The 13,007-nt window shown below is 39.1% G+C and overlaps 1 protein-coding gene across 1 annotated transcript; it reads left to right on the top strand.

Annotated features, from left to right (window-relative positions):
• Positions 1–989: 989 nt before the first annotated feature.
• SLITRK1 (SLIT and NTRK like family member 1) lies at positions 990–12,190 on the top strand. Its single transcript, XM_072135415.1, has one exon. It carries the CDS (start codon positions 1,942–1,944, stop codon positions 4,030–4,032), a length of 2,091 nt encoding a protein of 696 aa, XP_071991516.1. The 5' UTR covers positions 990–1,941; the 3' UTR covers positions 4,033–12,190.
• Positions 12,191–13,007: the final 817 nt, after the last annotated feature.

Genomic DNA, 13,007 nt, shown 5'->3' with positions numbered 1-13,007 from the left:
TATCAGGGCTGTTCTTATCCTTGGCATTGCTTAAAGAGTTCCAGAAAAATTTTATTTTTAATTTAACCCGCAATATTGTAGCAGTGTTACTTTGCCAGCATTGGGGAAGCATCCAAAACTACATGACATGTGCTAGACAGAGATCCGCCTATTATTAGCACATCTCCGCAGATGAACCTGTTTTTTTTTTCCTTTCTTGCATTGTCCTCTATCATCACCATGGAATCTTCTTGTCTCTTTTCTATTTTTTTGGCTGCATTGTTTCACCTTGCTCCTTACCTTTTGTTTCCATGCGCTATGCAAATAAATATGTTTATCTCTACATATTCATGCTGCAGCAGACTGTAAAGGAAGGCAGGACTGTGATGTGGAAGCAGACATGATCATAGAAACAGCACTGACTTGGAGGTTCAGTATATGAATATGAAGGGCTACAGCAGAATAGCATTGTAAAAGAATTCAGATGAAACTCCTTTCATGGATGATGCAAAAAAAATAAAAAATCCTTTGGGAACTTTTGGTCATTACCAGGGGCTTAACTACAGTACTAGGCTGCAGGGATGATAGAGACACAGAAGGGGGTGGAGAGAAGGCTGGTCCTAAGGTCTATATATAGAAGAAAAGTCAGCCTAAACCATAAGGAATGTTCACTTGACTGTCCCTCATGAATACTAATAAGCCTGGGCTTTCACAGTCTGCAGTTGTTAAAACAAATGAGACATCCTACCAATCCAACCAAGTGACCTTATCAAAGTAAATTAATTAAGATTTTACAGAGTGTTCAGCAGCAGAAGCAGCTAATGCAGACCTCCTTCTCACCTAGTATTTTCATCTTTATTTTCTATTTTAACCCCCTACAGGAAGCCTAATGGCAGAGCTACATCTAAACAGCTTCCATGAAATATCTACCGCATCAAAAACCACTCCCCCTCACTGGTGAATCCATGACTCACTCTATAGAAAAATACAGCGAGGATCCGATTAATAGCATCGGGCTCAGTGGAGACGGTGTAACCATTCAGTATTTTGTGAATAATATTTAGAATGTAACAGAGACATGTGTCCGTTCCATCCGTGTATCCATACACACGTCCGCTCTATGCAGCTTCTAATACGCTTGTGTGTTTGTACACAGCTCCATCCAGGGTGCGCGCCCGTGTGTGCGTGTATGTGACATCACACGGAGGAGATAGTCAGTCTGTAAACTTCTTCAGCAGCCGTGTCACTAGATCGCCGGTCTTTAATACCAACATTTTTAACGCTTGCCCTGTGCGGTGATTGATTTTTCCAGCATTCCCTCAGCAAATGGATTTTTGCCACTGCAGCTCAGCAGAGGGTGTCAGATCTTTCAGAGTGCACCAGGCTGGAACGAACAGAGCCTCTTAGCAACTGACTGGTTCCCTCAGACACACACACACATTCACATAGACGCACACAGCAGCAGTGTGGATGGGAATCCAGAGACTCGACAAGCAGCTGAAAAACGCAGCGATTGCGGAAATTTTGCAGCGCCATTGGCTCTCCGTGCAGTGCTAGGCTGGGGCGTGATTTCAGCACCATCAGGCTGTGGACAGCACACACTAGGATGAGCGGTACCTACAGCGGATAGGAAGCAGCAGCAGCAGCCCGGATCCGAAGCCTGAGAGAGGGACCTGCTCCAGCATCTCCCCCCTCCCCGTCTCCCTGCTGTCTGGCTGCAGCATGGCATGGCTGAGGACTGAAGCCTGACTGTGTGCATGTGGACTGCTGCAGACCTGCAAATATCTGTGGATATATTATTATTGACTGGCGTCTGGGATTATTGCAGTGGCGGAGACGAGGCATCTTCACATCAGGTATTTTATTGCTGCTTTCTTTAGCTGCCCAGTCCCTGAGATCTCTGTTGGAGATGGATTGTTAACACATTGCGATGAGATCGGGAATGCATTGCTCTGATTAAAAATGCTGCTTTGGATTCTGCTGCTGGAGATATCTCTTTGTTTGGCTGCTGGAAACGTTACAAGGGACGTGTGTAAGGAAAGGATTTGTTCTTGTAACGAGGTAGAAGGGGATCTGCACGTAGACTGCGAAAAGAAGGGATTCACCAACCTCCAGCATTTCTCTGCTCCCACTTCCCAGTTCTATCATCTGTTTTTGCATGGGAATTCTTTAACGAGGCTTTTCCCTAATGAGTTTGCTAACTTTTACAATGCAGTCAGTCTACACATGGAGAACAATGGCTTGCATGAGATTGTCCCTGGTGCTTTTCTGGGTTTGCAACTGGTAAAACGTCTGCACATTAATAACAACAAGATCAAATCGTTCAGAAGACACACGTTCCTGGGACTTGATGATCTGGAATATCTCCAGGCAGATTTTAACCTGTTAAGAGACATTGACCCTGGAGCATTTAGGGACCTGAACAAGCTAGAGGTTTTAATCTTAAATGACAACCTCATTAGCACCTTACCTACTAATGTGTTCCAGTATGTGCCAATCACACATCTGGATCTCCGGGGAAACAGAGTTAAGACCTTGCCCTATGAGGGGGTCTTGGAACAGATCCCAGGCATAGCTGAAATCCTTCTGGAGGATAACCCTTGGGACTGCAGTTGTGATCTGTTATCTCTAAAGGAGTGGCTAGAAAATATCCCAAAGAATGCATTAATCGGAAGGGTTATTTGTGAAGCTCCCACTAGATTGCAAGGCAATGATTTAAATGAGACCTCAGAGCAAGAGTTGTGCCCCTTAAAAAACGCAGTGGATTCCAGCTTAGCCGCCCCTCCTGCCCAAGATGAGACCTATGATCCTGGTCCAATCCCAACCCCCTTTAAAGTCAATGGCCAAGATGACACTGCCACCCAGGGTTCCTCAGTAAGTGGAGGGACCAAGATACCAGGGAATTGGCAGCTAAAAACTCGACCCACAGCTGTTGTGTCGGAAATAAATTCCAATGACAAGCCAAATCAGACCATTGTATGTCCAGCTGCCTGTAGTTGTGGTAAGCAAATCATTGGCAGTGGCTTAAAAGTAGACTGCAGTAACAAAAATGTCAAGAGTCTTTCTGATTTGGAACCCAAACCCCCTAACGTGCAGGAGTTATTCCTGCGAGAAAATAAAATCCACACTATTAAAAAGTCCAACTTTCTGGATTATGGGAATTTAACTTTACTGGACCTAGGAAATAATAATATAGGTATGGTAGAAAATAACACCTTCCAGAACTTAACTGATCTAAGATGGCTTTACATGGATAAAAACTGCTTAGACACCTTGACCCCGGATAAATTCACTGGCCTGCAGAGCTTGGAGTATCTGAACCTGGAATTTAACTTCATTCAACTGATCCTGCCAAACACATTCAATCCCATGCCCAACCTCAGGATCCTGATCCTCAACAACAACCTTCTGAAGTCTCTACCTGTGGATGTCTTTGCTGGTGTCAGCCTTTCCAAATTAAGTCTTCACAATAATTACTTTATGTATCTTCCAGTGGCAGGGGTATTGGACCAGCTCACCTCTATCATACAGATAGATCTTCATGGCAACCAGTGGGACTGCTCCTGCAATAATGTGCCTTTCAAACAATGGGCAGAGCGACTTGGCCCCGAGGTAATTGTAAGTGATCTCAAATGTTATTTCCCAGAAGAATTCTGGGGAAAAGACTTCAGATTTCTGTCTAATGACATGATGTGTCCACTGCTGTATGCAAAAATCTCCCCGACTCTCAATGCTCTTAATAAAAATAGCACTGGCCTTGCAGAGACCAATACTCATCCCAATTCCTACCTAGAGACCAGCCGGGTATCTATTTCTGTGCTAGTGCCAGGGCTCTTGCTGGTGTTTGTCACCTCTGCCTTCACAGTAGTTGGCATGCTCGTATTTATCCTTAGAAACAGGAAAAGATCGAAGAGAAGGGATGCCAACTCATCTGCTTCAGAAATCAATTCCTTGCAGACAGTATGCGATTCTTCTTACTGGCATAATGGCCCCTACAATGCAGATGGCACTCATAGAGTATATGATTGTGGGTCTCATTCACTGTCAGACTAGATGTGCTAGAACGGGAAGGGGATGTGGGTGGGAGGGGGGTTTATTAAAGGCAAATAAATACTGCAACCTGGAGCTATTACATATTCCAAACACAAAGGACACAAAAATGTTGTGCATTGCTGTAACATTCGCTACAATTGTGCCATTTCCATTATTAGGATTTGTTTCAATGCTACCTTATTGTGAAGCAACACTGATGTCCATAAATAATGCAAACATTGGGGAAAAGACACATCCAGTACCAGTAAGCCAGCTGTGCTACCTGAGAAGTTGATGGGGTAACCAGCCATTCCTTGAGTGGGGGTTGTGTTCCAGGAGGAACATGACTGGAGTAATGGGGGGCTACTAATCATGCAGCGTCTGTTCCTGCTGTGTTGGTGCAGAATTGGGAACATTGCACGAAGGCATGAATGTAATGTATATAAAGTGACTAGTGAAACCAAGTGCTGCATGGCTCGCATGGATACAACGTACCCCTGGGGAGCTCAAGTGAACTGGAGACCTAGCCTGAGCCACCCATAAGTCTCATCTTCTCCAAATCTCTCTATACAGTCTCGGTATACTTAAAGTGCCATTGCTCTACCTTTTGTAATGGATAACGCAGTATAGACCATAAGTTTACTGTGGGAAAAAAAAAGAGAAAAATAATAACTGTACTGTTTTATTTAATATGTGTTTGCATGAATAGTTCCATTATTCCTTAAATTTTCTTTTGAATTTTCTGCAGACGACCCACTGTTCATTTTCCAACCTACAGTATTTACATATGCATTTCCATTCTGAATGTATAATGATTATCGGTTGTTATTATTATTATTATTATAATTATTATTATTTTTTATTATGGTTACAGTGTAAACATTCAAAGGTAATCAGATGCAGATGAGCATGACGACTTAATGTCATTCTAATGCTAAAGGGTGGAAAAAAAAAATAATCAACCTAAAATCAAGTCTGGAGGTTATCATGACAAAAAGAAAGGAAATTGTTGAAAATTCAGTATATTCAAAAATTTTATAATGGCATATTTTTCAGTATTAAAGTGAAATGTTTCCAAATCTCAGTTGTCATTGGATTCCTGTGTATATGGAGGTGTTATTAATTGGCTTTGTGGGTGGTAGGTGGTTAAATCTGCTGCTCAAGGATGCATGTATTTTTTATGTGCCACCTAATCCTTCGGTAAATTAGAAGTCAGTTTGGGCAATGCAGATGCAGCATTTGGGGACGCTCGTCTGATATTCATGTAATTGACTCGCCATAGAGCGGACTCATTAAGCTGATTCCAGATTTGAGTCGTCAGCAGTTCGAGCCCAGATGCAGCACAAATGACTGACAGTCTTGTCTGCAGACAATTTAGCATCAGCTTCTGGAGGAAATCTGAAAACTAATTAGTGAAAGAAAAATCCCAAAGGATTTTTTTTTCTTTACATTGCAACAGAATTTAGGAATGAATCGCCCTTTGATCAATTGCATCTTGATGCAAAGGATATTATGCACCCCAGGTGAAGCAATATAGAACACACAAAAGCATTCACAATGTATTTGTATTAAAAACAGCTTGTGGTCTGCCATTGAGATTGACCATTGAATTATAATTGTGTATGAATCCTTTTTCTACTAAGGCTCGTTGGTTTTATTGCAGTGGTTATGTATGGTTCAGCATAATATGCATTTTGAAGGCTTTGTATGCGTTCAATGTTGTCAGACCTCTATGTTATGCTGTAAAATGTATTGAGCACACCTACAATAGATATATCTTATTGATTTGCAACTAACTGACATATATGCAGCTTTTGATTTCAGACATGGGAGGAACTGATGCAATCATCTGACAGTCCATGCAATGTATTAGACATCTACATTTGGGTATCCAAGTGAGAAATCATTTTATTTATTGGTTTTGCAGTTTGAGATCATTCTTTTACTATATATCATGGATGGTACTGTGATTTAGTGCATGTGTGTTATCAGTGTTATACATTTATCATTAGATGCAGGGCCACTTATCAAAATCAGTAACAATACAATGCTCGGATGGAGTACTGTATTAACCACATTGCAGTGCTTAGATGGAGCACTGTATAAATCAAATGGCAGTGTTCAGATAAGGAACTGAATGGCTGGGGACTGTACATTGCAGTATTCAGATATAGGACTGTACCAATTACATTGCAAGGTTCAGATGTAGGACTGTATCACTAATTATATGGGACAATAAAGCTGGAGCTCTGTCTGAAAAATATTGCATTGTTTAGATGGAACACTGTACAAATAACAATGCAGGGTTTAGATATAGCACTGCATAAATAACAATGCAGTGTTTTAATATGGAACACTGTATAAATGACATTTCATTCCTCAGGAGGAGACCAGTATACATTTCATTTAGGTGCCTAGATGAGACACTGTATAAACCCAGTGTTCAGTAGCACTGTATAACATATGCTTATTTTAGCACCAATCAATTTTTTCATGTAATAATTATGTGATCTACATTAAAGTAACATATAGAAGCAGATTACCAGGCACACCCATAATCAAGTCCTGATTGAGCAATATTACTGCATTTCCATGACTATTAGTTTTCTCTTTTTGTGCAGTATCATTGTATTTATGTACATTTTTATTTTCAAAGAATTACATTCTCAGAAAACACATTAGTACAATTATGGAAATAAAAACAAGGCACAAGTAAAATACACAATGGGACAGATTTTTCAAGCTGTCTGAAAGTCAGAATATTTCTAGTCGCCCATGGTAACCAATCAGAGCTCAACTTTCATTTTACCATTGCTCATGAATATTTTAAAGGGGAGCTGTGATTGGTTGCCATGGGCAACTAAGAATATTCTGACTTTCAGACAACTTGATAAATCTGCCCCAATGTATTCATCTATGTTTTAATACATAGATTTAAAAAAAATAATAATTCACCTGGTCTCTATGAGCATATAATCATTATTCAATAAGGGGTGGATCCAAGAGACAAATTGGAGGTGCAAATTTACATTACACAGTCTCAAGCTACACCAGATTTGTCATCAGCATGAGACACTTTGTCACATCTTAGAGCTATATGTAAAGGTTTTAGACATCATTCCATAAATCCAATATTGCCTATAAAATAAGTGGAGTTAATACAAAACTCTTAGTGTTGTCTGAGAGGATTTCTGGTGGTAGAGAGAATACTGAGTCAGATGCTAAATGCTGTGACAGTCCTCTTCAAAAAATTTTTTTTTCTATATTGCATGTCGATGAATTCTATGCAGATGAATTATAGACCTATGGGTTATATAGATCTATATAGACCTATATGAGGTACAGAGGTAGCATATGTGTTGAGTTGGAGAGGTCCAATAGCTTTTTTTAAGATAAGAAATTGATGGGGAGGAATTTATTAAATCTTGTATGGCATTTTTTTGGTGTACAAACCCTGAAATAGTAGCCATTCCTGGAGCAGACGCAGTATTGGTGACTATTTTCCCTCTTATCCTACCTCCACGCCAAGTGGGTATGGAAGGATGTGAAGCATGACGTCCCTGACCACAGACCGCACACTAGCTATAGCCACATATATTAGGAGGTCGGAGCTTAGATATATCCTGTGCGGTAAGAGGTCCAGGGACAGTGTGTGATAAATCCCGCCTTACAGGACTAACCCAATTTCTGAATACAGATCCAATGTCTAGTTACACTGGACCATCTTCTAGAAACCTCCAGTTATCAGTTCATGTTAAAGGGGTATTCCCATCTGGGCATTCACATTTCTCATAAATATTGCCATGTTGTTCCTTAGAAACGAGTCTGAATCCTCAGATACGACCACCTCACATTTTGACAGCAGTGGCTGCTATTGAGTCCGGCCGGACCGCTAGGCTTCAGCATTCTTTACCACAGGAAGGCTGTGGGACCTGCAGTAACTCCAGGACATTTCATATACAAAAACCTTTTGTTTCTTTGTGAAATCACGCCAGCAGAGGTGGCTGTATCCAACTACACAGTCTTGTTTCTAAGGGGCCATATGACTACATTTATGGGAAATTATCTTCACACATGAACATTTTTTTTAATAACATCTAATTGAAGAAATGTTTATACATGGTAGTTAAATGAAACTGAATGTGAATGCCCAGACGAGAATACCGCTTTAAGTATGCAAAGTGCAAATTCAAATAAATGGGTGACCATATATTACAGGACCTTTTATCTATTGCCCAGCTTATGCACTGAGGTTCAAAGAATCCAATGTCCCTTTGTGAGCTTCATATACCCCAATGAAATATATTACAAGGGTTTTTCTATTACAACAATTCCATAAAAAATTTAAAATACATAATGAAATCATAAAAAGCATACATAAAGTCTTCTAAAGATAAAGATTCTTAGGTAACTGCCACCATTTCCAGATTGAAAAATAACAATAAATATTTTTCCTATGCATAACTATTGTTACAACATGTATAGCAATATGTAGTCTGAAGTACATACCTCCAACACTACAGTAATTTTACTAGGATGATGGGACTTGGGTTTCAGCTAGATGAATATAGAGTTGTATGTAATTCTTATGACTTGGAAAATGAACCATTACGGTAAATGAATAAGAGATAATGAGCGATCACAGACTTTTTTTTCTGCACGCACAGGCACTTTTTAACTATAGAAAATGCTAGAATTGCTTTCATAGGGCAATTAGCATAAATCTGCTTATTTTCTTTTGCAATTAATGAAAAAATGTGCAATTCCAATATACTGTGAATAGGCTTTAGAGCCTATATCTGGAAAAAAAACATGTGCAGGTCTAAGATGTCTCTACCATCTGTCCTTCATACAGGGGTCTTAGAAGTTGAAACCTATGGCAATGTTTCCCATGTACATACAACATTCATATGGAGAGAATCAGATAGTGGCCAGTTCACTTTTTGCCCTCGCATTGGTTTAGAATGAAGGTCTCATCGTCGTTAAAATGCTTATGACTTATGTCAAGGAGCATGGTACCAACCAAAGTTTGTACATTTTTAAAGGGTCCCATAACAGCTATGATATGTATACTCCTGTGTATGCCCTTTATTTTGTACTTGATGTACCAATATGTCATCCAAAAGAAGATAGGAGATAACTTTTTATCAGGTTACATCAGATCACATTTAGAACATAGATGTCCCATTCTTTTTGACTGATCATAGTTCTATCCAAAAAAGTGGAGCATCAATGGCTATAAATCTCCACACACCTACAAGGCAGCCTTAATTGGCAAAGTCTTAATAAGGAGCACTTACTTCCTAAACATAGTTCTATCCAGGCAGTCACAAGGACACTTAAGTGACTTAAGGACACCTAACTTTCAGACAACCCCTAGTTACTTACAGACGTCTCTTCCCACTGTGACCTATGGTGAAGCTCTCTGGATACTGGTAATTTTCTGAACTTCAACCCCAGACTTCAATGGTCTACATAGGAGTTATCAAAGGTGTCTGCAATGATAATTTATTGTTAATTGTTTTTTTAAAATCTTATTGCCAAAGGGATGACAAAATTATTGATTGCAGTTTCAATTACAAAATATATCAGTTCCAATTTATATATAAATTCAACTTAAATTCAACTAAAGAACCTGTCATGTAACCAATCTTGCGGACTGCCTGTATATTAGATTTCAAGACAAATCACAGTATTATGTCACAAAGATATTGAAATGAAACGTTTCCATGAGAAAGTAGAGTCCTAAAGCTAGGAATGGACATATCTGTATTACCACCCTCTATTAAAAACTATACAGTATTGAAAGTGATACCCCATTGCTTCAATCTGAACTGTATTTTGCCATTCCATATTTTTACAAAAGATAGTCTTCATCTAAGAGTATACAATGCTCATACATGAACTGAATTTATAAGCTAGATTTGGACTATTAAGAACATTGTTCTAAAATTATTAAAGGAAATCTACTGTACTATCCAAATCAAGCCTAATAAACCAGGGACACTTACTCATAGATCCTGGCACTGTGACTGTGGTAATCTCCTTATATTTGTTATTCATGGCTTCCTTCCTTCTAAAATCAACTATGTATGCTAATCAAACAAAAGGACTCTTGTGTGGTTACCAAAACCAATGCACAGTGTAATAGCCTGTGAAGCTATATCGTAGAGGGGCTCTAATAACACCCCCTCCAGATACCTTGTAATTCAACTGCATAATTCTAAAAGTTGGTTTTAGAAGGAAGGAGGCCATGGATAACAACTATAAGAAGATTACCACAGTGATGGTGCCTGGATCTATGAGTAGGTGTCCATGGTTTATCATGGTTGTGACACAATCAAATCTCTTTAAAGGAAATCTGACAACAGAATCAAAAGTTTAAAAGGTCATGTAACATTAAACAAATAATTGGCACTTCATTTAATATCAAATTCTGCAAGTGTTGCTTATTTACTATGTACATTGAAAAGAACATTCTTACAATATATTCTTAAAGCAGTTATTGTGTTAAAATCTGCAGATATAACTTATTTTTTCTAACTGTTCAACAGTTGCATTTTTAAAGTATTCTCCTCCATAAAATCACCACTCCTACTATAGAAAAATATTCTACTTCTGTATCCTTTACATGAGACATGGATTAGCAGTCTAGACTGTTTACTTCATCCTAACAATGTTCCAATTGTGCATTGGGTGGGATGGTTTAAAGAAACTCTAAATGAAATGTAACCTCACCCAAAATACATGAGTGTTCCCGAACTTTATATTGTATCCCTGGTTTATTTGTGCGTTTTATGTGAATGGGACTGATTGTGGTTTCTAGTGCCTTTATTGATAAGTGCTTTTTGTGTTAATAGTAACAGCAATCTTGAATTATGAAAAGCTGCAAAAGGTCTCTTTTACCAGAATCTCTGAATATACATGTCATTATTAATTCATTTCCGGTTAAGTATCCTTTCATGCTCTGTCAAGTCGATTTAACTCCTGCTGACCAAATGAACAGTAGTTCTGATTTCTTGTTTTCTCTTTGGATTTATGATGTTTTATCCATCAAATTCCACTAAACCTCAGTTTTTATACTGTGATTCTAGCCTGCTATGCTGGGAAGTTTGTAGATCATACAAATGTTGCCACCTGAAACCGAAGCAGGATAAGTACACCCTTTTTTTTTGCTTACACATGGCTCAGCCCTGTTTTTACATACTGTATATTGTTTTTACCAATTTTAGAGTTCAAAAGCATTGATCCCTGGCTTGTTTTTTTTATTATAGTCAGGAAATGCAAAAGACATAAAATCGCATTGTGGAATCCATGCAAAGTCTTTAACATTTAGTCATGTCAATGACATATTATTTAGACCTAGGTAATAATTACAATACTCATGGACTATTGTAATATACTACAAAAGGTTTTTGTAATTCTTTAAGTCAATATAAGTAGAGCTGAGTGGACCTGAACATCCCATTTGGGTTCTGGGTTCTGTTGCCCCCTGCATGACCCGAACGTATTGCAGGATTGGCTGCCGAACAGCCAATCCAGCATATTAGCGCCCCTAGCTTCCAGCCGTGGCTGTGATTGGTCAAGGGGACCCCCTCAGAAATCAAAGCCATTGCTAGTTTGCTAGGGGTGTTAATCTGTCATATTAGCTGTTTAGCAGGCATTATAAAACTATGTCTGGGTTACGCAGTGCGTACCGGAACCCCCCACCCAGAACACAAAGTTCATGTTCTCTCATCTCTAAATATAAGTCAATAAAGGCAATACATTTATATTAATAATCAATAAATATCATACCTCAATGTAAATGTAAAAAATAGTTAACACAACTCATAATGAAAATCCTGACAAAATAACAGTACTTAGCTATATCAGTACCGGTGCTGGTCTTTACTTTGCAGCTTGGAGATGCCTACTCTATCTTTTAGTGTCTGTCTGACAAAACTCTGCTAGTGATTGGCTAAACAGTGATCTCCAGCCATTACCTGTGTGTGTCAGGGCACCATAAAATAGGGTGCAACACAGACTTTTGCAGTGTTGTAATATTGAAAGTCACCTTATTTCTATATAAAGCTTCATTCTAAACCCTGTTTAATTTACTTTTAGATACATGGAAAAAAACTTTATTACTTTAACTATAAACAAAGAAGTAGATGACAAACTAATGTGTGTATATAACCTGTATGCATTTAACACAAAGCGCTAACAGAGGTAGCACAAAAAGTACCCATATCTGGACAGATAATTGTGAATAAAACGTCACTTTTATTATTATCCAAAAGTAAAAGTGGTAGTAGAGTAACTACTGGTTGCTCAGCTTGAGATAGAGTGGTTTAAAAACACAGGTGCCTAGGCTAGCAAATTGTACAAAATGAATCAGATATTAAACTGTAGGGGGAAATAGTGGTATGGACTAAGGCCACAGGTGGAGGTAAAGCTATCTAGGGTACCTACTAGGTGTACCTCACAGCTGTAAGTGTATACCCTAGGTATGAGTGCTAGGGTTAAGCTTAGTAAGCTGAATGAACCTTGATAAAGGTGTATATAATGTAATGGGTTATTATCATTTACACCCGATACATTAGTGTCAGCACCTCCCGCTGACAAGAGAGAACAGCTGATAAGTTAAGGGTAGATTGGCTCAGTCATTATTGGCCACTCTCGACCAATCAATGAGCTGAAATTTGGAGGCTTGTCTTTCACCCACACTGCGGGTTGGTTACTAACCTGTATGTGGGAGGGGTTACTCCCTTTATATACTCGGCGTTATCGAGCCGACACGCACTATTAGCCCGACCCCTGATGAAGCCGGTTCTCCAGAGAAACATGTCGGGGGGCTAATTTCTGTATATTTTAACTAGCAGGAGCGCCTAGGCTATCTCCAGTTTATTTAAGTTCACTTCTAATATCACAAGGGGCAGTTTAGCGGTCTCTAGGGTCTAGCCATAATCTGAGAATCTATATCCATTTAGGATTGGACAGTGAGATTGGCACAA

The sequence above is a fragment of the Engystomops pustulosus genome, chromosome 2, assembly GCF_040894005.1.
Source record: "Engystomops pustulosus chromosome 2, aEngPut4.maternal, whole genome shotgun sequence".
Taxonomy (NCBI): domain Eukaryota; kingdom Metazoa; phylum Chordata; class Amphibia; order Anura; family Leptodactylidae; genus Engystomops; species Engystomops pustulosus.
Note: the sequence above shows the minus strand (reverse complement) of the source record. Positions and strands in the feature narration are given on the sequence as shown.